The sequence below is a fragment of the Ranitomeya variabilis genome, chromosome 2 (genome assembly GCF_051348905.1).
Source record: "Ranitomeya variabilis isolate aRanVar5 chromosome 2, aRanVar5.hap1, whole genome shotgun sequence".
NCBI classification, from domain to species: domain Eukaryota; kingdom Metazoa; phylum Chordata; class Amphibia; order Anura; family Dendrobatidae; genus Ranitomeya; species Ranitomeya variabilis.
The window spans coordinates 523,376,312-523,403,577 of record NC_135233.1 but is presented as its reverse complement, the minus strand read 5'-3'; the positions used below and the strand labels follow the sequence as shown (position 1 = coordinate 523,403,577).

Sequence of the window (27,266 nt, the reverse complement as noted above, 5' to 3'; positions counted from 1 at the left end):
GATTCTACACCCTCAGTGTGTCTGAGATGCAGCTACTAATGGCTTAGTGTCCAGTATGGTGCAGGGGTGTACTGAGCAGTCAGTGTTTTGATTGACAGCTCGGCCGTCCAATCTGAGATTGGGAGGTGCTCGCTGTCTCCAGGTGTTCATTGTCCCAGGTAATTGCTTTGCTGCTTAGCTGGACAGTTAGTGCCAGACCCCTGCCAAACATACATTCAGCTAAGCACAAATATTTCCCAAAATAGATGTCAAAAACGTTTTTTTTGGGGGGAAAACTCTAAAGTAATCAAATAACACAAAAAACCTCACTGAGTGTAAAACACAGGAAGAGGTCAGAGGATATATTTAAACAAAAATATCCAGTTTACTAATTCAAACACATAAAATTGTATCAATTCAGAGTAGCACTAACAAAGCAGGAAAATTAGAGAATGATAAACCAGAGTATAGCTGGGAATCACAATTCAAGGCACACTTGCACAAAGAAAACTAGTAGAGGATTATGCTATAAGTAATTATGCATAAGGCACCATGAAAAATTATAAATAATCAATAGAAAGTTCACAATTGCATTTGCATTCCAATTGTCCCATATAAGGTCATACTTTAGTGAGATATATACATTCAGCTAAGTGTTTTTTGTCACTCAGTGCCTTGTTTTCTGCTTGTTGATCTTTCATTATCTGACCTTGGACCTCGTTCTGACCATCCGTCTGCTTAAACCCTTTGTTCTGATCCACTATCTTCCTGGTATTTTGACCTTAGGCTGTAACCTAACTAGGCCTTTGTCTATTCCCTATGTTTATGACTTTCCTGGCTTTTGAAATCGGACACCTTGACTATCCCAACTCACGGCATGTCCGTGATGAAGGGTCTATGAATAGGCGCCATTCACTCGTGTTACAGGTGATACCTATAGCCTCAAAAAGACCGGCCACATTGTTGTAGAAGCACAACCCATCTTCCTGAAGAAGTTGCAAAATGTTTGGTGAGGCTTTCTCTGATCTGTGACTTGCATGCTTTCATCCAACAAGTTCCACTGCTTGAGCCTGGATGTCAGAAACTCAGCATTGGACTTGGTAAGACCAAGGTCTCTGATCAGATCGTTGACGTCTTTCTGGTTAGGAAAGTATGGACTTCTCTCCTCAACCGCATCTGTGAAAACGTAATCTTGATCTCCAATATCTTCCTCGCTGTCTGACTTGCAGCTTTTTCCTGAAGATGGCTGATCCCTCTTCGAGGGAGTTGGAACAGGCATCTCAGGGCAGTGTGGTGCTGGGGCAATGGAAGAAGGAATGTCTGGATAAATGATTTGAGGCACATTCTTGCCTGTGCGACATTTGGCAGGATCCACCATGCAGAAGTAGCAGTTGCTTGAGTGGTCGATCGGTTGCCGCCAAATTCGCGGGATAGCAAACTTCATGGCTCTCTTTTCTCCCCTGTACCAACCTGTAACATAGCAGATTTAATTAATTATATAAATTTAAAAGCAGGAAATTGTACACATTACTTAATGCATATTTTACAATAGTGCATTGACATATGTGAAAATTTTGTCAATTGCAACTCAAACTGTACTAGATCTAAATCACTGAAATTCTACAAAATAGGCCTATGCCTTGGAGCATGAAGACGTAGGTTCTGGAGCTCTAGAGATTAACATCCTAATCCTACCTACAAAACGACTCAAATCGAGCCATCCTGCCCCTATATTACATGGGAAAGGCCCAGGATCTGAAATAATCCCTTTCTGGAGGGATATCGATAACATTGGAGACATACTGAGGCTTGAACTAAACTGAGGCCTAAACTGCGGGTGAACCACAGAAGCCGGGACATAAATTTCTGCAGCCAGCCCCGCCGCCGAGAAACCACGCCCCCTTTGCACATTGCAACCCTACAAGGAGGCACCTTCGGCTAAAGCAAATCACCAGCTGCTGCAGAAAGAGCTATCCAATCAACTGAGACCCGAAGAGACAAGAACCGGGGCTACTGAAGAGCCGCAACAACCGGGACAAGAATCCCTGAAGTCAGCCTGACCGGACTTCCAGGTGACAATCAAAGCGAAACCACGCCCCTATATACTACGCTGCCGCTGGGTGAAGCTCCCGGCCGAGACAAATCACCGGCAACTACAGAGTGGAATTCTGGGGCCACCTACGATGTGAGAGGAAGATGCCCCCTTACTAAGATCCTCCAGGGAGCTGCACCTCCAGAGACTTCGGACACATAAAAGTGAGTGCCGTACGGGGAACGCACAATAATTGCAGGCACAGGAGAGTGGGCGTTACCTCTTAGACACTTGCGAGACAGCCCTCTGTCTGACTCACCGCTTAACCACGCCCCCAAAAGTCCTCGCTGCTGTACAGAGGTGTCTGCGGCCAAAGCGATCTGCCAGCTGCTGCAGAATCTGGGAGCTAGAAACACATGGGCTACTTGCACACTGAACAAGTCTGTAGGAACCTGTTCACACCACCAGAAAACTTGAAGACACAAAAAAGCACAGTAAGGTCAAAAATACTCTGTTGTAAAAAAATCACAGTAATAAGCAAGTGCTAGTCAAAAGATGTAAAGAAAACAGGGTATTTAGTTGATACGTTTTTTTGCAAAAAAATGTATACTAAGCTGCTCCACCAAATCGCCAAGGTATACCCTTATAGAGCAGTCCTAACTAATGTATGCAATCCCTATCTGATGTATTTAAAACCTGATTATCTGTATAGTACCTGTATAAGCAGGGTTCAGAGAGAAAAAAATATACATGTGGACATGCAGGATGGAACAGCTTAAATGCAAATGACCCACAGAGGAGTGGTGGACTCCCCAGTCTTGTAGAAACAAGAGAACAATTATAGAACCAGAAACACATGGGCTACTTGCACACTGAACAAGTCTGTAGGAACCTGTTCACACCACCAGAAAACTTGAAGACACAAAAAAGCACAGTAAGGTCAAAAATACTCTGTTGTAAAAAAATCACAGTAATAAGCAAGTGCTAGTCAAAAGATGTAAAGAAAACAGGGTATTTAGTTGATACGTTTTTTTGCAAAAAAATGTATACTAAGCTGCTCCACCAAATCGCCAAGGTATACCCTTATAGAGCAGTCCTAACTAATGTATGCAATCCCTATCTGATGTATTTAAAACCTGATTATCTGTATAGTACCTGTATAAGCAGGGTTCAGAGAGAAAAAAATATACATGTGGACATGCAGGATGGAACAGCTTAAATGCAAATGACCCACAGAGGAGTGGTGGACTCCCCAGTCTTGTAGAAACAAGAGAACAATTATAGAACCAGAAACACATGGGCTACTTGCACACTGAACAAGTCTGTAGGAACCTGTTCACACCACCAGAAAACTTGAAGACACAAAAAAGCACAGTAAGGTCAAAAATACTCTGTTGTAAAAAAATCACAGTAATAAGCAAGTGCTAGTCAAAAGATGTAAAGAAAACAGGGTATTTAGTTGATACGTTTGTTTGCAAAAAAATGTATACTAAGCTGCTCCACCAAATCGCCAAGGTATACCCTTATAGAGCAGTCCTAACTAATGTATGCAATCCCTATCTGATGTATTTAAAACCTGATTATCTGTATAGTACCTGTATAAGCAGGGTTCAGAGAGAAAAAAATATACATGTGGACATGCAGGATGGAACAGCTTAAATGCAAATGACCCACAGAGGAGTGGTGGACTCCCCAGTCTTGTAGAAACAAGAGAACAATTATAGAACCAGAAACACATGGGCTACTTGCACACTGAACAAGTCTGTAGGAACCTGTTCACACCACCAGAAAACTTGAAGACACAAAAAAGCACAGTAAGGTCAAAAATACTCTGTTGTAAAAAAATCACAGTAATAAGCAAGTGCTAGTCAAAAGATGTAAAGAAAACAGGGTATTTAGTTGATACGTTTTTTTGCAAAAAAATGTATACTAAGCTGCTCCACCAAATCGCCAAGGTATACCCTTATAGAGCAGTCCTAACTAATGTATGCAATCCCTATCTGATGTATTTAAAACCTGATTATCTGTATAGTACCTGTATAAGCAGGGTTCAGAGAGAAAAAAATATACATGTGGACATGCAGGATGGAACAGCTTAAATGCAAATGACCCACAGAGGAGTGGTGGACTCCCCAGTCTTGTAGAAACAAGAGAACAATTATAGAACCAGAAACACATGGGCTACTTGCACACTGAACAAGTCTGTAGGAACCTGTTCACACCACCAGAAAACTTGAAGACACAAAAAAGCACAGTAAGGTCAAAAATACTCTGTTGTAAAAAAATCACAGTAATAAGCAAGTGCTAGTCAAAAGATGTAAAGAAAACAGGGTATTTAGTTGATACGTTTTTTTGCAAAAAAATGTATACTAAGCTGCTCCACCAAATTGCCAAGGTATACCCTTATAGAGCAGTCCTAACTAATGTATGCAATCCCTATCTGATGTATTTAAAACCTGATTATCTGTATAGTACCTGTATAAGCAGGGTTCAGAGAGAAAAAAATATACATGTGGACATGCAGGATGGAACAGCTTAAATGCAAATGACCCACAGAGGAGTGGTGGACTCCCCAGTCTTGTAGAAACAAGAGAACAATTATAGAACCAGAAACACATGGGCTACTTGCACACTGAACAAGTCTGTAGGAACCTGTTCACACCACCAGAAAACTTGAAGACACAAAAAAGCACAGTAAGGTCAAAAATACTCTGTTGTAAAAAAAATCACAGTAATAAGCAAGTGCTAGTCAAAAGATGTAAAGAAAACAGGGTATTTAGTTGATACGTTTTTTTGCAAAAAAATGTATACTAAGCTGCTCCACCAAATCGCCAAGGTATACCCTTATAGAGCAGTCCTAACTAATGTATGCAATCCCTATCTGATGTATTTAAGGTCAAAAATACTCTGTTGTAAAAAAATCACAGTAATAAGCAAGTGCTAGTCAAAAGATGTAAAGAAAACAGGGTATTTAGTTGATACGTTTTTTTGCAAAAAAATGTATACTAAGCTGCTCCACCAAATCGCCAAGGTATACCCTTATAGAGCAGTCCTAACTAATGTATGCAATCCCTATCTGATGTATTTAAAACCTGATTATCTGTATAGTACCTGTATAAGCAGGGTTCAGAGAGAAAAAAATATACATGTGGACATGCAGGATGGAACAGCTTAAATGCAAATGACCCACAGAGGAGTGGTGGACTCCCCAGTCTTGTAGAAACAAGAGAACAATTATAGAACCAGAAACACATGGGCTACTTGCACACTGAACAAGTCTGTAGGAACCTGTTCACACCACCAGAAAACTTGAAGACACAAAAAAGCACAGTAAGGTCAAAAATACTCTGTTGTAAAAAAATCACAGTAATAAGCAAGTGCTAGTCAAAAGATGTAAAGAAAACAGGGTATTTAGTTGATACGTTTTTTTGCAAAAAAATGTATACTAAGCTGCTCCACCAAATCGCCAAGGTATACCCTTATAGAGCAGTCCTAACTAATGTATGCAATCCCTATCTGATGTATTTAAAGCCTGATTATCTGTATAGTACCTGTATAAGCAAACAGAGTATTTTTGACCTTACTGTGCTTTTTTGTGTCTTCAAGTTTTCTGGTGGTGTGAACAGGTTCCTACAGACTTGTTCAGTGTGCAAGTGGCCCATGTGTTTCTGGTTCTCTAATTGTTCTCTTGCTTCTACAAGACTGGGGAGTCCACCACTCCTCTGTGGGTCATTTGCATTTAAGCTGTTCCATCCTGCATGTCCACATGTATATTTTTTTCTCTCTGAACCCTGCTTATACAGGTACTATACAGATAATCAGGTTTTAAATACATCAGATAGGGATTGCATACATTAGTTAGGACTGCTCTATAAGGGTATACCTTGGCGATTTGGTGGAGCAGCTTAGTATACATTTTTTTGCAAAAAAACGTATCAACTAAATACCCTGTTTTCTTTACATCTTTTGACTAGCACTTGCTTATTACTGTGATTTTTTTACAACAGAGTATTTTTGACCTTACTGTGCTTTTTTGTGTCTTCAAGTTTTCTGGTGGTGTGAACAGGTTCCTACAGACTTGTTCAGTGTGCAAGTAGCCCATGTGTTTCTGGTTCTATAATTGTTCTCTTGTTTCTACAAGACTGGGGAGTCCACCACTCCTCTGTGGGTCATTTGCATTTAAGCTGTTCCATCCTGCATGTCCACATGTATATTTTTTTCTCTCTGAACCCTGCTTATACAGGTACTATACAGATAATCAGGTTTTAAATACATCAGATAGGGATTGCATACATTAGTTAGGACTGCTCTATAAGGGTATACCTTGGCGATTTGGTGGAGCAGCTTAGTATACATTTTTTTGCAAAAAAACGTATCAACTAAATACCCTGTTTTCTTTACATCTTTTGACTAGCACTTGCTTATTACTGTGATTTTTTTACAACAGAGTATTTTTGACCTTACTGTACTTTTTTGTGTCTTCAAGAATCTGGGAGCTGCGTGTGGAGCAGACGCTCCACAGGTCTGACTCCTGCCCTGAGAGTCATACCGCCGAGGTCTCCAGTCTCCCTCACAAGCGCCACTCTAGCCTTATTTACATTGGCGCGACGGCCCCCATACATGACTCACCGATAAACCACGCCCACCTCACACTGCGCGACTGCTTGGAGAGATCTGAAACCAAGTTAACTGTTTCAATGCCTCTAAGCTTAAAAAGCTGTATGTGAAGCGAGAAATAGACGCTCCAAAAGAATAAGCTTAATCTGATGAGCTGCTCCTGCTCTGATCTCAGAGAGCACCGCTCTAGGAGGCTAACTACAGCTACAGGAACATAGAAATCACTGACTCTCTGTAAGTCTTGTCAATAAGCTTCACCTATCACACACTTCACTACTACACAGCAGCACCTGCAGCAGAAGAACTACACCAGTTGCTGCAAGGAAGACACCAGGAGCTTCTCTTAACATAAAGAGAAGTTTCTCCCCAATTGATGACCCTACACAAAGAGCTACTCCATCACATATTAGTAAATGTCACTCTAATTAACTCAGGAACATAGTGTGGTTACAGTCTTAAAATAGAAAACACTATTATAATTGCCTTGATAAAGCAACCTTCCATCTGCATCTTCCTGTGTCACCTCCCTGAGAAGACCTGAATATTCCAATTGTCAAAGAGACAACAGTCTTTACACTACAGCAATCAAAGTTTGCTCAAGTATAATATTACTCTATTAAAGCTCAAGGACTATCTTGTCACCGTAGTGAGACAACACTACTATCAAAGTTCAGCCATTATGAGCAATTCAAAATCAAAAGGAAGAGCTCTACACCAAAACTTGCCTAAATCTCACAGTATCTTAAGGCAGAGCAAGCACTATAGCAGTTACAAACCACATAAAGACCAAGTAAATCTTATTAGTCCTACCAAATCAAGATCTCCACCAAGAGACATAAACCATTGTCCGGAATTGAATAGGAAGGTGAGATTTGCCGAAAATCTTCACTCAACGGACAAGATGGACTCAACATTCTCCTCCAAAAGAAGTATGCCAGGAGCTTCCGGAGAAAAATATGATGACTTAAAGAATGTTTTTGAATCAGAAGATTCCTCAAGTGATTTTAGCCCAAATCCAAGTCCAGCCAAGCAGAAAGCAAGAACGGAGAGTCCTGAAAAAATTTGTGAGCAAAACCAAACTCACTTTCCTTCACAATCTCCTACAAACCCACAGAACCACGGTGACTCAGATGATACACTCAACAAAATAAGCTTATTATTGGATAAAAGATTTGAACTGCAGAACCAAAAAATTGACAGCGCCCATCAACAATTTCTGAAATTCTGCAAGAAGGTTGACAAACAACTGACAAATCATGAAAACAGGATTCAGAAACTAGAAAGAGGTGTGTTGTGAACTCTGTTTTTGGGCTCCCTCTTGTGGTCACAAGTGGTACTGTGTGAGTGCTATCTTTGGGCTCCCTCTGGTGGCTCTTTTTGTCATTCTGCAGGTCTGTGGCTGGGATCAGCTGTCTCGTTATATGCTGGTTGGTTTCCTATTTAGCTCACCTGGACTTTCAGTTGTTGCCTGCTGTCGATGTATTCAGTGCTATTTTGATCTCTCCTGACTACCTTCGTTATCAGTCTCTCCAAGAGAAGCTAAGTTTCTGTTTGCTCATTTTTTGATCATCAGTGTTCAATATGTTTCTTGGTTTATTATCTGTCTTTGTCCAGCTTGCTAATATGTGATTTCCTTGCTTGCTGGTAGCTCTAGAGGGCTGAGTTTCTCCCCTCACACCGTTAGTTGGTGTGGGGGTTCTTGAATTCTCAGCGTGGATATTTTATATAGGGTTTTCTACTGACCGCACAGTTTCCTATCTGTCTTCTGCTATCTAGTACTAGCGGGCCTCATTTGCTGAATCTGTTTTCATTTCTTCGTTTGTATTTTCCCCTTCCTCACCGTTATTATTTGTTGGGGGCTTTCTATATCTTTGGGGTTATTTCTCTGAGGCAAGTGAGGTCTTACTTTCTATCTCTAGGGGTAGCTAGTTTCTCAGGCTGCGTCGTGATGTCTAGGAATTCAGGCACGTTCACCGGCTACCTTTAGTGTGTTTGGTTAGAATCAGGATTGCGGTCAGTCCAGTTACCACCTCCCTAGAGCTCGTTCTATGTTCAGTTACTTAGCTCGTCAGTTCTGTGATCCTCAGCCACTAAGGATCATAACAGAGGTGCTGCTGAATCATCAATTGATCTCGAATACATCTCACCTGAAGTCCATAAACTTAGAGTAAAAATGGCAGACATCGAAGACAGGGGACGCCGCAATAACATAAAAATCAGAGGGATACAGGAAACAATAACTCAAGAAGAACTCTCAGACCACATACAAGGTATCTCCAAATCGGCTCTCCCTGACCTGCACCCTCTGACCTCATTATAGACAGGGCACATAGACTCCCCCAACCACCCAGACTTGCTCCGGATGAGACACAATTCTAAGAATTCACTTCTACCAAACGAAGGAAAAATTTTTAAACTACTTGAGAACAAACAAAACCTTTCCTGAACCCCACAAAGAATTGAAAGTATTCCCAGACCTCTCTAAAGAGACACTAGAAGGCCGTAGAGAGTTTAATAAGGTCACCTCTATCCTCCGAGAGAAAAAAATCCTATATAAATGGGGCTTTCCTTTGAAATTGCTGGTGCTCTTCAGAGGACGAACCATCCCTATACACTCTCCTGGAGAAGGCATGGACTTCATCCAATCAATAAAAGAAGCTCTTCCCAGCACAAAAGAGTGAGACAAACTGTACTCAAAATGATCAATATTACTAAAAGGGGAGGATTGGTCCCGATTATCCGCTTTGTAGGATGTTTTCTCTTTTTCCTTCCACAGGTGTATCCCGTTGAGAGGTGGTAGTATCTCTTCTGATCTACCTGAGCAATTATATTTACGTTTACTAACCCTTTCTTTGCAGAAAAATTGGTTGTATTGTTGATTATTGTTATAGTTGTATTTGTTAATAACACTCAACTTTCTTGAGCATTCATTGCTACTGAGATAAAAGACAGCCGTTCACATAAAATAATGGAGCTGAAAATAGTTTCTTACAATGTCAGAGGTTTAAACAGCCCAAGAAAACAACATGCCCTTTGGAAAGAATTGATTGACTCTAAAGCTAATATTGCATGCATTCAAGAATCAGAATTCCTTAACGGGAATCACCCATACTTCACCCATCATAAATTCCAACATATATTCGAGGCATGTAATACGAAAAAGAAAGCAGGAGTAATAACATTAGTGGGGAGTTCTACCCCATTTGAGGCCCTAGGAGAATATAAAGACAAAAGAGGTCGATACCATATTTTCACCTGCAAAATAAATGATCAGGAATGCACATTGGTTAATATACCCCTTTTGAGAAAGCGACCGCGAAACGTGCATCAGGGGGTAGCGTGTGGAGCACGGTGGGACATCCAGATTCAATGGGTAAGCTGCTGCATATGATCTGAACTGTTTGACCGGGGTAGCACTACGGCACCTTAGGTAACTATGTTAAATTGCACTACCGCACTTTTGTTCAGTAATTGATGTATGGAGATTTGGGCAACTGCCATAGAGCATTCTTACATTATGATCCCCATACAGCAGCACCTGTGAGGTGATGTGATAGGTCTCCTACCTGCTCCGCCACTACTTTTTGTTTTCCTCCTTTTCACTTTCTGTTATAGATGTATTGTATTGATTATGGATTATTTGTATTGAGATTTATTATATGAGATCAATAAAATTATATATATATTTTTTAAAAAATGTGTATTGGGACTTTTATACTCCGTTTCTTTGTTTTGTATTGGTTAATATATACACCCCAAACCTAAGACAAGTTTCATTTTTGAACAACGTAATGAAAAAGGTAGATGAGGTCAAAAGAGGGAATATGTTTCTGATAGGTGATTTTAATATCACCCCAGATAACAAACTGGACTCCTCTTCAAAAGTTAGACCTAACACGGACAACCTTAATTTATGGTTGGACAAAAATGAACTATTTGACACCTTCAGATGCCTCAACTCAAATACTAGAGAATTCACACACTTCTCAGGGGTACACCATACTGCCTCACGAATCGATTTGATTTTAACAGATATATTTTCCCTAACTAAATGTAAAGAAATTTCAATTGGCGACAGAACGATTTCTGACCATGCCCCAGTCATTGGAAAAATTATAATAGGTCCCCCCTTACTAAATGCCAAACTATGGAGATGTAGCGCAAAAATCTTACACAACCCAGTAAACAAACAAATAATCCACAAAGCCATCAATAACTACTTTAATGACAATAAGTCAACCATGACAAATCCCTGCAATAACTGGTGTGCACATAAGGCGGTAATCAGGGGAGTGATGATGGGCATTGCCTCCACAGAAAAAAAAGAATCCAAAAAAAAATCCAAGAATTATCACACAAAATCCGCAAATTAGAAAACAAATTACTTAACCTCGCTTCGCCACCTCATGATACACAAGCAGAACTAGATAAATTGAGATCTGAGCTTAGAGACCTACTGTTCTCACCTTACGACGCTATCGTAAAAATGTCTAACTACAAATTTTACACATCTCACAACAGACCAACTAAATTTATGGCCAACAAAATCAAAAAGAGGAGGATCAATAACAGGATCAGCAGAATTAACATGATGGATGGGAAGGGAAAAACTTCACATCCACAAGAAATAGCGAATTAATTTGCTAAATATTATTCAAAACTCTATAACCTAAATCCCAAACAGAACGACCCCATAAATAAAAAGGAAAAAATCGATAAAATCGAAAATTTTTTGTCACAAATCAATTTACCCTCATTGACACCTGACGAACTCACATCCCTTAAATCCCCATTTACACCAACTGAAATAGAAAATGTTATCAAAGAACTTAATCTCCATAAATCCCCAGGCCCAGATGGGTTCACGAATGCATATTTCAAATCTTATTCGAACATTCTCTCTCCACACCTAGCTGAAGTTTTTAACTACATCTTCCAAGGAGGCTCTTTTCTCCCAGAGATGTTGATGGCTTCAGTCTCGGTAATACCTAAATCAAAAGGTGACCCAGAAGCCATGAAAAACTTCAGACCAATATCTCTCATAAATGTTGACATAAAAATTTATTCCAAAATCTTGGCAGATAGGATTAGCCTAATTCTACCAAGGCTTATCACAAACGACCAGATGGGTTTCATAAAAGGAAGACAGCCAGCCGATGCAACCAGGAGGATCATCGATATCATGAAATGGGCAAATCAAAACAAAACCCCATTAGCTTTACTATCATTAGACGCCGAAAAGGCATTTGATAGAATTGACTGGGACTTTCTAAGAACAACTCTAGGAAAGTTTGGTTTCGATGATACCCTGGTGGCTCATATCATGGCGCTTGTCATGTTCTCAATGGCAAGAGAACATAGCATAAGCATATATAGGAACTAGCTCTTGGAAGATGGGAACTAAGCTGACCATGAACTAAACCTAACACACAACTAGCAGTGGCCGGGTAGCATGCCTACGTTGATTCTAGATGCCCAGCACCAGCCGGAGGACTAAATAATGCTAGCAGAGGAAAATATTAGTCCTAGCTCACCTCTAGAGAAATACCCCGAAAGGAGACAGAGGCCCCCCACATGTATTGGCGGTGAATTAAGATGAAATAACAAACGTAGTATGAAAATAGGTTTAGCAAATTTGAGGTCCACTTAATACATAGCAGAAGACAGAAAGGACACTTTCATGGTCAGCTGAAAACCCTATCAAAACACCATCCAGAAATTACTTTAAAACTCTGGCATTAACTCATAACACCAGAGTGGCAATTCCTGTTCACAAGAGCCTTCCAGACACAGTAACGAAACTTCAGCTGTGAACTGGAACAAAAATGCAAAAACAAACATGGACAAGAGTCCAACTTATCTAGTAGTTGTCTAGGAGCAGGAACAAGCACAGAGAGGCTTCTGATAACATTGTTGACCGGCAAGCAACTAACAGAGCAGCAAGGTTATATAGCGACTCCCACATCTTGATGGGAACAGGTGAACAGAGAAGATGACAACACCAGTTCAATTCCACCAGTAGCCACCGGGGGAGCCCAGAATCCAAATTCACAACAGTACCCCCCCCTCAAGGAGGGGGCACCGAACCCTCACCAGAACCACCAGGGCGATCAGGATGGGCCCTATGAAAGGCACGAACCAGATCAGAGGCATGAACATCAGATGCATTCACCCAAGAATTATCCTCCTGGCCGTATCCCTTCCACTTGACCAGATACTGGAGTCTCCGTCTGGAAACACGAGAGTCTAAGATTTTCTCCACAACGTACTCCAACTCACCCTCAACCAACACCGGAGCAGGAGGCTCAACGGAAGGCACAACCGGTACCTCATACCTGCGCAATAATGACCGATGAAAAACGTTATGAATAGAAAAGGATGCAGGGAGGTCCAAACGGAAGGAAACAGGGTTAAGAATCTCCAATATCTTATACGGGCCGATGAACCGAGGCTTAAACTTAGGAGAAGAGACCCTCATAGGGACAAAACGAGAAGACAACCACACCAAATCCCCAACACAAAGCCGAGGACCAACACGACGGTGGCGGTTGGCAAAAAGCTGAGTCTTCTCCTGGGACAACCTCAAATTGTCCACCACCTGCCCCCAGATCTGATGCAATCTCTCCACCACAGCATCCACTCCAGGACAATCCGAAGTTTCCACCTGACCAGAGGAAAATCGAGGATGAAACCCCGAATTACAGAAAAACGGGGACACCAAAGTGGCAGAGCTGGCCCGATTATTGAGAGCGAACTCCGCCAATGGCAAAAAAGCAACCCAATCATCCTGGTCAGCAGACACAAAACACCTCAGATATGTCTCCAGGGTCTGATTAGTCCGCTCGGTCTGGCCATTCGTCTGAGGATGGAAAGCGGACGAAAAAGATAAATCTATGCCCATCCTAGCACAGAATGCCCGCCAAAATCTAGACACGAATTGGGTCCCTCTGTCAGAAATGATATTCTCAGGAATACCATGCAAACGAACAACATTTTGAAAAAACAGAGGAACCAACTCGGAAGAAGAAGGCAACTTGGGCAGAGGAACCAAATGGACCATCTTAGAGAAACGGTCACACACCACCCAGATGACAGACATCTTCTGAGAAACAGGCAGATCTGAAATAAAATCCATCGAGATGTGCGTCCAAGGCCTCTTAGGAATAGGCAAGGGCAACAATAATCCACTAGCCCGAGAACAACAAGGCTTGGCCCGAGCACAAACGTCACAAGACTGCACAAAGCCTCGCACATCTCGTGACAGGGAAGGCCACCAGAAGGACCTTGCCACCAAATCCCTGGTACCAAAAATGCCAGGATGACCTGCCAACGCAGAAGAATGAACCTCAGAGATGACTCTACTGGTCCAATCATCAGGAACAAACAGTTTATCAGGTGGGCAACGATCCGGTCTATCCGCCTGAAACTCCTGCAAGGCCCGCCGCAGGTCTGGAGAAACGGCTGACAATACCACTCCATCCTTAAGGATACCTGTGGGCTCAGAGTTACCAGGCGAGTCAGGCTCAAAACTCCTAGAAAGGGCATCCGCCTTAACATTCTTAGAACCCGGTAGGTATGACACCACAAAATTAAACCGAGAGAAAAATAATGACCAGCGCGCCTGTCTAGGATTCAGGCGCCTGGCGGTCTCAAGATAAATCAAGTTTTTGTGGTCAGTCAATACCACCACCTGATGTCTGGCCCCCTCAAGCCAATGGCGCCACTCCTCAAAAGCCCACTTCATGGCCAAAAGCTCCCGATTCCCAACATCATAATTCCGCTCAGCGGGCGAAAATTTACGGGAAAAGAAGGCACAAGGCCTCATCACGGAGCAGTCAGAACTTTTCTGCGACAACACTGCCCCAGCTCCGATCTCAGAAGCGTCGACCTCAACCTGAAAAGGTAGAGCAACATCAGGCTGACGCAACACAGGGGCAGAGGAAAAACGGCGCTTAAGCTCCCGAAAGGCCTCCACAGCGTCAGGGGACCAATCAGCAACATCAGCACCCTTCTTAGTCAAATCGGTCAATGGCTTAGCAATATCCGAAAAACCAGCAATAAATCGACGATAAAAGTTAGCAAAGCCCAAAAATTTCTGAAGACTCTTAAGAGAAGAGGGCTGCGTCCAATCACAAATAGCTTGAACCTTGACAGGATCCATTTCAATGGAAGAGGGAGAAAAAATATATCCCAAAAAGGAAATCCTCTGTACCCCAAAAACACACTTAGAACCCTTCACACACAAAGAATTAGACCGCAAAACCTGGAAAACCCTCCTGACTTGCTGGACATGAGAGTCCCAGTCATCCGAAAAAATCAGAATATCATCCAGATACACAATCATAAATTTATCCAAATAATCGCGAAAAATATCATGCATAAAGGACTGGAAAACTGACGGAGCATTTGAAAGACCGAAAGGCATCACTAAATACTCAAAGTGGCCCTCGGGCGTATTAAATGCGGTTTTCCACTCATCCCCCTGCCTGATACGCACCAAATTATACGCCCCACGAAGGTCAATCTTAGAGAACCACTTGGCCCCCTTTATGCGAGCAAACAAATCAGTCAGCAACGGCAATGGGTATTGATATTTTATAGTGATTTTATTCAAAAGCCGATAATCGATACATGGTCTCAAAGAGCCGTCTTTTTTTGACACAAAGAAAAAACCGGCTCCTAAGGGAGATGATGATGGACGAATATGTCCCTTTTCCAAGGACTCCTTTATATATTCTCGCATAGCAGCATGTTCAGGCACAGACAGATTAAATAAACGACCCTTTGGGTATTTACTACCCGGGATTAAATCTATGGCACAATCGCACTCTCGGTGCGGAGGTAATGAACCAAGCTTGGATTCTTCAAAGACGTCACGATAGTCAGACAGGAACTCAGGAATTTCTGAGGGAATAGATGATGAAATGGAAACCACAGGTACATCCCCATGAGCCCCCTTACATCCCCAGCTCAACACAGACATAGCTTTCCAGTCGAGGACTGGGTTGTGAGATTGCAGCCAAGGCAATCCTAGCACCAAATCATCATGTAGATTATGCAGCACCAGAAAGCGAATAATCTCCTGGTGATTCGGATTAATACGCATAGTTACTTGTGTCCAGTATTGTGGTTTATTATTAGCCAATGGGGTGGAGTCAATCCCCTTCAGAGGAATAAGAGTCTCCAAAGGCTCTAAATCATACCCACAGCGTTTGGCAAAGGACCAATCCATAAGACTCAAAGCGGCGCCAGAGTCGACATAGGCGTCCGTGGTAATAGATGACAAAGAGCAAATCAGGGTCACAGATAGAATAAACTTAGACGGTAAGGTGCAAATGGAAACAGATTTATCAAGTTTTTTAGTGCGCTTAGAGCATGCTGATATAACATGAGTAGAATCACCACAATAGAAACACAACCCATTTTTCCGTCTAAAATTCTGCCGCTCGCTTCGGGACAGAATTCTATCACACTGCATACTCTCTGGCGACTTCTCAGTGGACACCGCCAGATGGTGCACTGGTTTGCGCTCCCGCAAACGCCTATCGATCTGAATAGCCATTGTCATGGACTCATTCAGACCCGCAGGCACAGGGAACCCCACCATAACATCCTTAATGGCATCAGAGAGACCCTCTCTGAAAGTCGCCGCCAGGGCGCACTCATTCCACTGAGTAAGCACAGACCATTTACGGAATCTTTGACAGTAAATTTCCGCTTCATCTTGCCCCTGAGATAGGGACATCAAAGTTTTTTCTGCCTGAAGCTCCAAATGAGGTTCGTCATAAAGCAACCCCAAGGCCAGAAAAAACGCATCCACATTGAGCAACGCAGGATCCCCTGGTGTCAATGAAAAAGCCCAGTCTTGAGGTTCGCCCCGGAGCAAGGAAATCACAATCCTGACCTGCTGTGCAGGGTCTCCGGCAGAGCGAAATTTCAGGGACAAAAATAATTTGCAATTATTTCGAAAATTCTGAAACCCAGATCTATTCCCCGAGAAAAATTCCGGCAAAGGAATTCTCGGCTCAGATACAGGTGCATGACAAACAAAGTCTTGCAAATTTTGTACCTTCGTGGCGAGATTATTCAAACCTGCAGTTACACTCTGAAGATCCATTACAAACAGGTGGACACAGAGCCATTCAAAGATTAGAAGGAGAAAAAAAAAAAAAAAAAAAAAATTCTCAGCAGACTTCTTATTTCTCTCCTTTCTCAGCCAAGGATTTTAACCCTTTAGTGGGCCGGTCAAACTGTCATGTTCTCAATGGCAAGAGAACATAGCATAAGCATATATAGGAACTAGCTCTTGGAAGATGGGAACTAAGCTGACCATGAACTAAACCTAACACACAACTAGCAGTGGCCGGGTAGCATGCCTACGTTGATTCTAGATGCCCAGCACCAGCCGGAGGACTAAATAATGCTAGCAGAGGAAAATATTAGTCCTAGCTCACCTCTAGAGAAATACCCCGAAAGGAGACAGAGGCCCCCCACATGTATTGGCGGTGAATTAAGATGAAATAACAAACGTAGTATGAAAATAGGTTTAGCAAATTTGAGGTCCACTTACTACATAGCAGAAGACAGAAAGGACACTTTCATGGTCAGCTGAAAACCCTATCAAAACACCATCCAGAAATTACTTTAAAACTCTGGCATTAACTCATAACACCAGAGTGGCAATTCCTGTTCACAAGAGCCTTCCAGACACAGTAACGAAACTTCAGCTGTGAACTGGAACAAAAATGCAAAAACAAACATGGACAAGAGTCCAACTTATCTAGTAGTTGTCTAGGAGCAGGAACAAGCACAGAGAGGCTTCTGATAACATTGTTGACCGGCAAGCAACTAACAGAGCAGCAAGGTTATATAGCGACTCCCACATCTTGATGGGAACAGGTGAACAGAGAAGATGACAACACCAGTTCAATTCCACCAGTAGCCACCGGGGGAGCCCAGAATCCAAATTCACAACAGGCGCTATACTCAGAGCCTAAGGCTAGTGTTTGCTGTAATAATCAGATATCTGACCCTTTCAGTATCAAAAATGGCACCAGACAAGGTTGCCCCCTGTCACCCATTTTGTTCAACCTTGTTATAGAACCCTTGGCTGAATTGATTAGAACTAACAGTAAAATTACAGGAATCACTACCAAGACGCGCCATCACAAGATAACCCTTTTTGCCGACGATATAATTTTAACCTTAACTAACCCAGAAAACTCAATCCCTGAAACCCTTCTCGACATAAAAAAAATTTCTTCACTTTCAAATTTTAGAATTAATGAAACCAAGTCTAACATCCTACCAATAGACCTAAATAAAGATCAAATTCGAGACATCAAAAACTCAACGTCATTTAATTGGTGTGAGAGAGAATTCCCCTATCTAGGAATTTTAATAAATAAGACTTGGCAAGGGACAATAAAATCCAATCTTAAACTTCTATGTGAGATAGTAAATAAAGAATGTATGGCACACAGAGATAAATCCTTATCGTGGTGGGGTAAAACCCTCTCAATGGGGATGTTCATAATTCCAAAGCTTTTATACATTCTCAGATGTATTCCCTTGCCAATCCCTGACATCCGTATTACCCACCTACAAGCCCAGATCAACTCTTTCATTTGGAACTCCAAGAAACCAAGAACGGCCACACAAACCCTCTATAAAAAGAGACTCAATGGAGGGATTAATATTCCCAATCTCAAAGCAAACTACTACTCCCTACTTATAAAACAAAGTATACATTGGCTTAAGGATTCAGACCCCCCAGTATGGTTTGATCTAGAGATGGCAATAAACCACAATTCCCACCCTAAGCTAATCATTTACAAAACTTTACTTGACACTCTTCCTGATTCTGTTGCACATCCTTTGTTTCAGGCCGGTTTCACACGTCAGTGGCTCCGGTACGTGAGGTGACAGTTTCCTCAGGTACCGGAGACACTGACACACGTAGACCCATAAAAATCAATGCATCTGTTCAGATGTCATTGATTTTGTGCGGACCGTGTGCGGACCGTGTCTCCGTGTGCCAAACACGGAGACATGTCAGTGTTCGTGGGAGCGCACGTTTTACACGGACCCAATAGAGTCAATGGGTCCGCGTAAAACACGGACCTCACACGGACATTCTCCGTCTGGGGTCCGTGTGCGTGCCGGAGACAGCGCTACAGTAAGCGCTGTCCCCCCCACATGGTGCTGAAGCCGCCATTCATATCTTCCCTGTAGCACCGTTTGCTACAGAGAAAATATGAATGATAGTGTTTAAAATAAAGATCCATGTGTCCGCCGCCCTCCCACCCCCTGTGCGCCCCCCCGCTGGTCAGAAAATACTCACCCGGATCCCCCGTCGGCAGTCGCTCCTTCCTGGTCTGGCCGCGGCTTCTCTACTGTATGCGGCCGATTACACTCATGAATATGTGGCTCCACCTCCAATAGGGGCGGAGCCGCCTATTCATGAGTGTAAATGAGCGGCCCCACGTGACCGCATACAGTAAGCCGCGGCCAGACCAGGAAGGAGCGACTGCCGACGGGGGATCCGGGTGAGTATTTTCTGACCAGCGGGGGGGGCGCACAGGGGGTGGGGGGGCGGCGGACACATGGATCTTTATTTTAAACACTATCATTCATATTTTCTGTGTGGTACCCACTCGCCATACGGGTGGCACACGTGTGCCGCAGGTATGGCCTCCGTGAGTTCCCAGGCACACGGACACGGATAACTCCGGTACCGATTTATTCCGGTACCGGAATTATCTGGACGTGTGGGTCAGCCCTCAGGCGGTGGCCAAGGCGTGGCATAAATTATCACAACTAAAAAAAGGCTCAAACCAATCAGATGTAATAAAAGAAATGCCCATATCACTTGTATATTCCGTAATTAATGAGACTCTTCCCAAACTCTGGTCAGATTCAAAAATAAAAAAAATTTGTGGATTTCCAAACACTAAAGAACAAATTTGATATTCATTCATCTTCCTTCATGGAATTCCTGATTCTTAAAAAGAATATTGGGTTATTCCTTGAAAAAAACCCAAAACTCTCAGAAACATCGAATAAATTACTAAATAACACTAGACACCGCATATTCTGGAGCCACAAATTTGTTTACAACAGCTTCAATTTAGACCATAACTTCTCCAAAAGCCCACCAATAATAAAATGGGAACAAGACCTAAAGGATACTCACAATATTGAAGACTGGGAAGAGGCCATATCCATTTCTTGCCAATCTACTCTCTCAATGTCTCTCCAAGAGACTCATTTTAAAGTCTTATCACGCTGGTATTATACCCCAAACAGACTAGCTCACATGAGATCTATAGGCTCCTCCCTCTGCTGCAGAGGTTGTGGACAAAAGGGTGATATGTTGCATGTTTTCTGGAACTGCCCAACTGTAAATTCCCTCTGGGTACAAATTTCCAAAGACATATTTAGCAAACTCATTAACGCTCCTTTCACTCTCCTGCCTCAAACTGCCCTACTGTCATTAGGGCTTGATCAATTGGATCATACACTGAAACTCACCATAATTCATATTTGTTTAGTTGTAAAAAACAGTATTGCTTACCATTGAAAAAGTCAACACATTCCATCAATAAATGATATAATATTACGAATTTCTCAACACAGGTCACATGAGTATCAATTTGCAATATCAAATAATCAATTTGCCAAATTTGCAAAAAAATGGTCAAGATGGGATCAAATATTTCCCACACCAATCACTTAAACCTCTGGATAAGTTAATGCTCCATTCCATTAATACAATGACATAAACAAAATGTACGTTACCTATTTGCTCATATTACCTACCTTAGGTTAAAGCACCCTGATGTTTAGTGTTTTCTTGCACTACTTATGTTGTCAACAAAATGTTTGATTGTTTTTATTATTTTATTTTCGCTCGCCTTCCTTATCCTTCCCCTCCTTACTTCCCCTTCCCACCCTTTGATTATCCTGTTTAATTAAAAACTCAATAAAATCTTTGAAAGAAATTCTACGAAATAAAGCAATGCCATCTAATCGAGCAGCAATTGTTCACCTTACCTTCAAGAGTTTTCTTGCAATATTTTCGTATGTGAAATAAGGTGCCCAGGACTTGTCTTGATCCCCAACAGGCATGCCGAAATATGCGTTGTAGGCCTCGCACATCATACGACATGCTTTCACAGAATACTTTATCACTCTTTAATCCAACAAATTAGGAGAAAATCTATACCCTAAATATTTGTAAGCAAATTTCAAGTAGATACATATGAATATCCAAGAAAAAAGAAACTACTTGAAAAAATAATTCCTCAAATTGTATATTAAAATTCAATAAATCTTTTATTTAAACACCAAAAAACAATACACAAAAAAAGAAGTTAAAAAACAAGAGGGGCAGGTCAATAATATTGGTACAACAAGTCTCAACAATAGAATTTCAATTCCAAAACACTGATCACTGGAAAAATGTAAGATTCAATAAATGGGGAAGAGGAAAATACATGACGCTATGTTACTAAAAATTGCATAAATGGCGTTTATCCTCAAAAACTCCTCCACAAACACAATTTCAAAAAGTGCATAGTGCATACTAACCAGTGGTCATGTTTGGTATGGTAGTCCCGCCGCCTCACACTCCAACGCGCGTTTCACACGTTGCTTCGTCAGGGAGTCACTCAATTGAAATTCTATTGTTGACCTGAAATTATATATATTGACCTGCCCCTCTTGTTTTTTAACTTCTTTTTTTGTGTATTGTTTTTTGGTGTTTAAATAAAAGATTTATTGAATATTAATATACAATTTGAGGAATTATTTTTTCAAGTAGTTTCTTTTTTCTTGGATACTTTCTCACTCTTGTCTTTATAAATTGTCCACATATGTAGCAAAATGCATCTGCTGGGCGCAAATAACCTCTTGATGCCATCTAAAACAAATAATTGCTCTTTAACTAAGATGCGTTATTCTCTTACTCAGCAATAACATAAACCGTAATGTTGGTTCGAGTCACCTGTGCTTTTATACTTGCATGGCTACTATTGAACAGTCCGAGAACGTTCTAGAAAGTTCTAAAAGTTTCTAGAAACTTCTAGATAATTCTGGAAAATTGTTGAAACTTCTGCACAATTCTAGCAGTTCAACAATATTGTAGAAGACTACTCAGTATTGAATACGAATCGAGAATTTTCCCGAAAACAGACAAATTTCAAAATTTCATTGTCCTGATCACAGAAGCAAAGTTTTTGTGGAACAACAACTATTTTCTATTTGTTTTAGGCATAACGGGTTAGGAAAGCACACTTTGTACCCAGAAATAAAAAATAAATAAAAATTTGTTACATAGTGTTATTTACTTCAAATTCGGCTAAATTTAAAAAAGTAACTCAATCCTCCTGATTCTCCAACACAAAACACCTAAGATAAGTCTCTAGATTTTGGTTAACCCATTCAGTCTGCCCATTATACTGCAAGTGAAATGCAGAAGAAAATGACAGATGGATCCCTAAATGGGGACAAAATGCCCTCCAAAACTTGGAAACAAACTGTACACCCGGTCAGAAACAATATTGGTTGGGATCCCATGTAATTTTGCAATTTCCCTGCCGAAAATTTACGACAAGGACTTGGTGTTTGGTAAAGCGGTAAAATGAGACATCTTACTGAATTTATCTACCACCACCAGTATTACAGTATTCCCCACCGACACAGGTAGATCCGTAATAAATTCGACCGACAAGTGAGTCAAAGGTCTGTTTGGAATCTCCAATGATTGGAGAGCCCCCGATGGACGAGTATGAGAGGTCTTAGAATGCACACAGACACTGCAGGCGGCTACATACTTCCGGAAATCCTGATGAACAACTGGCCACCAAAAAGGCAGAGTAAGAAGATCTGTGGTGGCTTTATTACTAGGATGTCCAGTCAAGACCGAATCATGATGTTCAATAAATAAGGACTCTTAGATGAAGATTAACAGGAACAAACAGTTTACCTAGTGGGCAGGCAGCAGGGGCGTACTCCTGAGAATCAACAACTTCTCTTTCAAGACCAGAGTGTCATGATCCAGGTCAGGTTTTTTTTTAGGCTATCTCTTTCCTGACCTGGTCATGCACAGTTTAACCTTTCCTGACTCTCTGGTGTATGGGTGGCTATTTCCCTGCTCTGTTGCTGGCAGCTGATGACAGTGATAGTTCATGACTTCAGCTAGAGCAGCTGACCTAGCATACCCTGAGTGTGTCCTTTGCTACCCGTCTGCCCTTGTTCGTATTTGCCCCGTACCAGACCTCTGACTTAGTGAGTCCTGTGTGTCTGCTCAACGCTGTGTATGACCTGGCTTGATTTCTGACCTGCCCTTCCGTCTTGCGTTACTGTTTTGGATTGTCCTTCTGGCTCTGATCTTTGGCGTGTTTCTGGCTGTGTTTTCGTCTCGTCCTCTTGGTACCACGCTCCCGACTGGCTTCTGACCCCTGGATTAGTTCAGACCTTGCTTCTGTCTTCTCCTCTGATACTGCATTCCCAGTTGTTGCTGATTTGGCTTGTCTGACCTCCTACTGGCCCCTAGCGGAGTTTTGCCCAGCTCTTCAGATCTTCGCTTCAGGTGAGCTCCTGTTACCTCCCTTGCGCTCCCCCTGGTGGTTGTTCCCGTATTGCATGACATTATCACTGACCATATATTTAACCTAGTGGAGGTCTATTTTTTTTTGTGGGTATGGATCCGCTCAACACTTTGACGGATCAAGTAGCTAGTCTCACACAAATGATGCAGGGCTTTTCTGCAGAGCATAAGGCGTTGGTTACGTCTCACCAGCAAGTACAGAGAGAGCTGGTTGAGACAGTCAAGACTGCCCGAGGTGCTGTCTCGGTGTCTGTTAGTAAGGATGGTGATGTTTGACCTTTCTTTACATTTCCCTGAACCCTCTGTTAAACTCTCTGGCTCTCTCTGAGGAGAAGAAAAAGTTCAGTGCATTCAGGGAAGGTTGTAAGCTGTTTTCCCTAAGACCCCGATCTTCGGGGGATGAGAGTCAGCGGGTGGGATTATCATATCCTTACTCAGGGAAGGTCTGCAGTCTTGGGTCTTTTCCTTACCCCCGACCGCCGGGGAGAGAGTGTCTGTGGATAGGTTTTTTGATGCCCTAGGACTCATTTATGATGAACCTGACCGGGTTAGGTTGGCGGAGGAACTATCATGGGTCTCTCGGGGAAAGCTCTCTGCTGAGTGGTACTGCTCTGAATTTAGGCGATGGTCCCTCGACGTGTCCTGGAACAACTCCACACTCAGGTGTCAATTTCGGAGGGGACTATCTGATGATCTAAAGGATGCTCTGGCCCTGCATCCACCCCCCAGTTCCCTGGAGGAGGCAATGACGCAAGCTGTCCATATGGATCGGAGACTACGGGAGAGAGGAGTCATGCAGCGGGAGGCCCCGTTGCTTCTGGTCAAGCCAGAGTTGGTGTCGAAAGCTGAACGCATAGAGGTGGGGGCCACCACTCTCAAGGAGAAGGAGATGAGACGGCGATGGGAAGGTAAGCTTTGCTTTTACTGTGGTGCCCTGGACATTGGAAAAAGGACTGTCCCTCTTGTCCTTCGCCTCTCCAAGGTATCGGGAAATGTCCAAGTCTGGGTTACTGTCAAGTAAGTTACCCAGACTCTAAGGTACATTTTTCCTCACTTTCTACAGTACTGCTTAAAGTGGAACTTGGTGTTAGGAACCGTTTTACACTCACTTCGGCTTTCGTGGACTGTGGGTCGTCGGTGAACTTGATTGACGCTAAATTGGTGGCCAATTGCAAGTTAGGGACAGTTAAGTTGGAAACACCCATGAATGTTGTGGCCATTAATTCTACACCCCTCACTAAGGATGGTATCCATTTTGTCCCTGAAGAATTTATTCTCAAGGTGGGGGCTGCACATCAGGAGCGCACTTCATGTTTTAATTTGGACAACCTTCCTGCAGGGGTGGTGTTGGGGTCTCTCTGGTTGCAATTACACAACCCGGTTATTGATTGGGAGTCCCGGGATATTGTGAAATGGGGACCAAATTGTTTTTGTAATTGTTTTCTTTCTGTATCTGTGACATCCGTCAGTCTGGAGGCTATTCCGGAGTACCTGAAGGACTTCGAGGATGTTTTCATTGAAAAAGAGGCTGAGGTTTTACCACATCACCCCTTTGTTTGTAGTATTGATCTTGTCACCAATATTAAATTGCCCAAGGCCCGTTTATACAAACTCTCTGGTCCAGAGCAAGTTGCCATAAAAGAATATATCTCCGAGAGTCTTCGTAAAGGACTCATTCGTCCTTCAGTTTCTCCCATGGCGGGGTTCTTTTTCATAAAGAAAAAGGATGGTGGTTTGCACCCATGCCTCGATTTTCGAGAGTTAAATAAGATAACTGTGAGAAATACGTACCCTCTCCCACTTATTCCTGATTCATACAACTAATTGTCTGGGGTCAAATGGTTTTCCAAGTTGGATCTCCGGGGGGCATATAACCTTATCCAGATACGGGAGGTGGATGAGTGGAAAACTGCGTTTCTCACATCGGAGGGGCTTTTTGAGAATTTAGTTATGACTTTCGGTCTGACAATTGCCCCGGCAGTTTTCCAGAACTTCATTAACCATGTTTTTGCTGACTTTATTGGGTATTTTTTGGTGGTTTATCTGGACGATATTTTAATCTATTCTCCAGATAAAAAGACTCACATGGGTCACCTCCGTGCTGTTCTCCAGAGGCTCCGGGAGAACTGAACTCCCTATTTGCTGAATTATAAATATTTTCATTGTTTGCTCAGGAACTATCCTTTCTGGGGTTCATTCTGTCCACCGAGGGGTTCCATATGGATCCTAGGAAGATTCAGGCCATTGTTGATTGGGTTTAACCCAGAGATCTGAAAGGCCTGCAATGCTTCCTGGGGTTTGCCAATTATTATTGGAAGTTCACAACGGGGTTCTCCCAGGTGGTCAAGCCTCTCACGGATTTAATTAAGAAAGTGGATGATATCAAGAATTGGTAAGCCTCAGCCATTGTGGCGTTCTCTTTGTTAAAAAAAAGTTTTATGTCCGCCCCTGTGTTGATTCAGCCAGATCCATCTGAACCGTTTATTGTTGAGGTGGACGACTCGGAGGTGGAGGTGGGGGCGGTGTTGTCCCAGGGACCCGCCACTTTAACCAATTTAAGACCTTGTGCTTTCTTTTCTAAGAAGTTCTCACCTGCAGAAAGAAATTATAATGTGGGAAACCGGGAGCTTCTGGCCATTAAATTGGCATTTGAAGAAAGGAGGCATTTTTTGGAGGGAGCGATTCACCGAATCACTATAATTATGGACCACAAAAATTTGGCCTACATTGAGTCTGCTAAGAGGTTGACCCCTATGCAGGCTAGATGGTCACTTTTTTTTTCACGATTCCAATTCTCTATCACCTTACAGCCGAAAAATATTAAGGCGGATGCTTTATCTCGTAGTCTAGACCCAATATCTCCTCCCGAACCTCCTTCCTCCATTCTTCAACATGGGGTAGTTGTGGTTGGCATTTCCACTGGGTTGGAGCAGGAGATTCATGAAGCTCAGTCTCTGGCGCCTCCATCTAGGCCCATTAATAAGCTTTTTGTGCCTGTTCAGTTTCATCTCAGAGTGCTCTGGGTGTCAGGACTCTGAACATTTTTTATTACCTTTTGTGCATTACTGCCCTTTTCCAAGATGGCGTCTTTGGTCTCATGTGCACTGTGTCTTCCTGCTATAAAACTCCACCCCAGCCTTCAGTCTGTGCTAGAGTATTCTGCCTTGCATCCAGCTCCTGACCTCTGGTTACTCCCTGGCTATATACCTGCTCCTGTGAACCTGTGGGGTTATCCTGCTACTCTGCTCTGAGTTCCTGCTGCATACACCAGTTCCAGTAAACCTCCTTCATCTGCTGCTCGTGTTTACTTCCATCTGCATTTGCTGGACATGTAAGCTGTTGCTGTTCTGCAAGAACCTGAGACTATTACCCAGGCCTCCCTGGTTGAGCTAAGATATTATTTGAACTGCCTTATAAGCATATCTATCTGTGTTTTGGACTAAACATGGACTTATTTGTGTCAAGTACCCTCAAGAATAATTGTGCTTATTAGACTTTCTGCGTGATTGCATTTTCCTCTGAAGTTTCCTATAGACTGCTAAGCTGCATTTAATATTTACACCAAGTGTTGTGGACTTGAGTTTCTCTCTGCACCTGTTTGAATCACCGTGTGATAATATAGACTTTACCACTTCTAAAACTGTGTCCTGTAGTTGTCTTGTTCCACGCAAAGATTCTCCTGAGTTATCCCCTATAATTATTACAGGATACTCTAGCATAGCATAAAAAAAAGGAGACTGCTGGAACAAGGACTGCAGAAAGCAGACTAGAGCAGGTGTTTTCCATAATTAGATCACTGCAGAAAGATGTGGAAGGTCTGCAAAAGAAGCTTGGAAGCTTTCAACACAATCAACAAGTGTTTGGACAGACTTTGCAGGACTTAAGCACCCGTATGGCAGCCCAGGAAAACAAGCTTGCTGGCATAGAGTCCCAGTATGGACGGGCTTTTCAGGACATAAGCACGCAAATAGCTGCACAAGCGACTTTTCCCTCTGGGCAACCGCCACCAGCTAGCCCACCTAAGTT

The 27,266-nt window shown here is 42.5% G+C and overlaps 1 protein-coding gene across 1 annotated transcript in view; it reads right to left on the bottom strand.

Moving 5' to 3' along the window:
- Positions 1-458: 458 nt before the first annotated feature.
- LOC143809685 (uncharacterized) overlaps positions 459-27,266 on the bottom strand; it is a 128,317-nt gene continuing 101,509 nt past the window's right edge. The window contains exon 2 of the mRNA XM_077292729.1: positions 459-1,449. Coding sequence (XP_077148844.1) covers positions 914-1,449 — 536 coding nt within the window. The 3' untranslated portion in view covers positions 459-913. The remainder of the gene's footprint in view (positions 1,450-27,266) is intronic.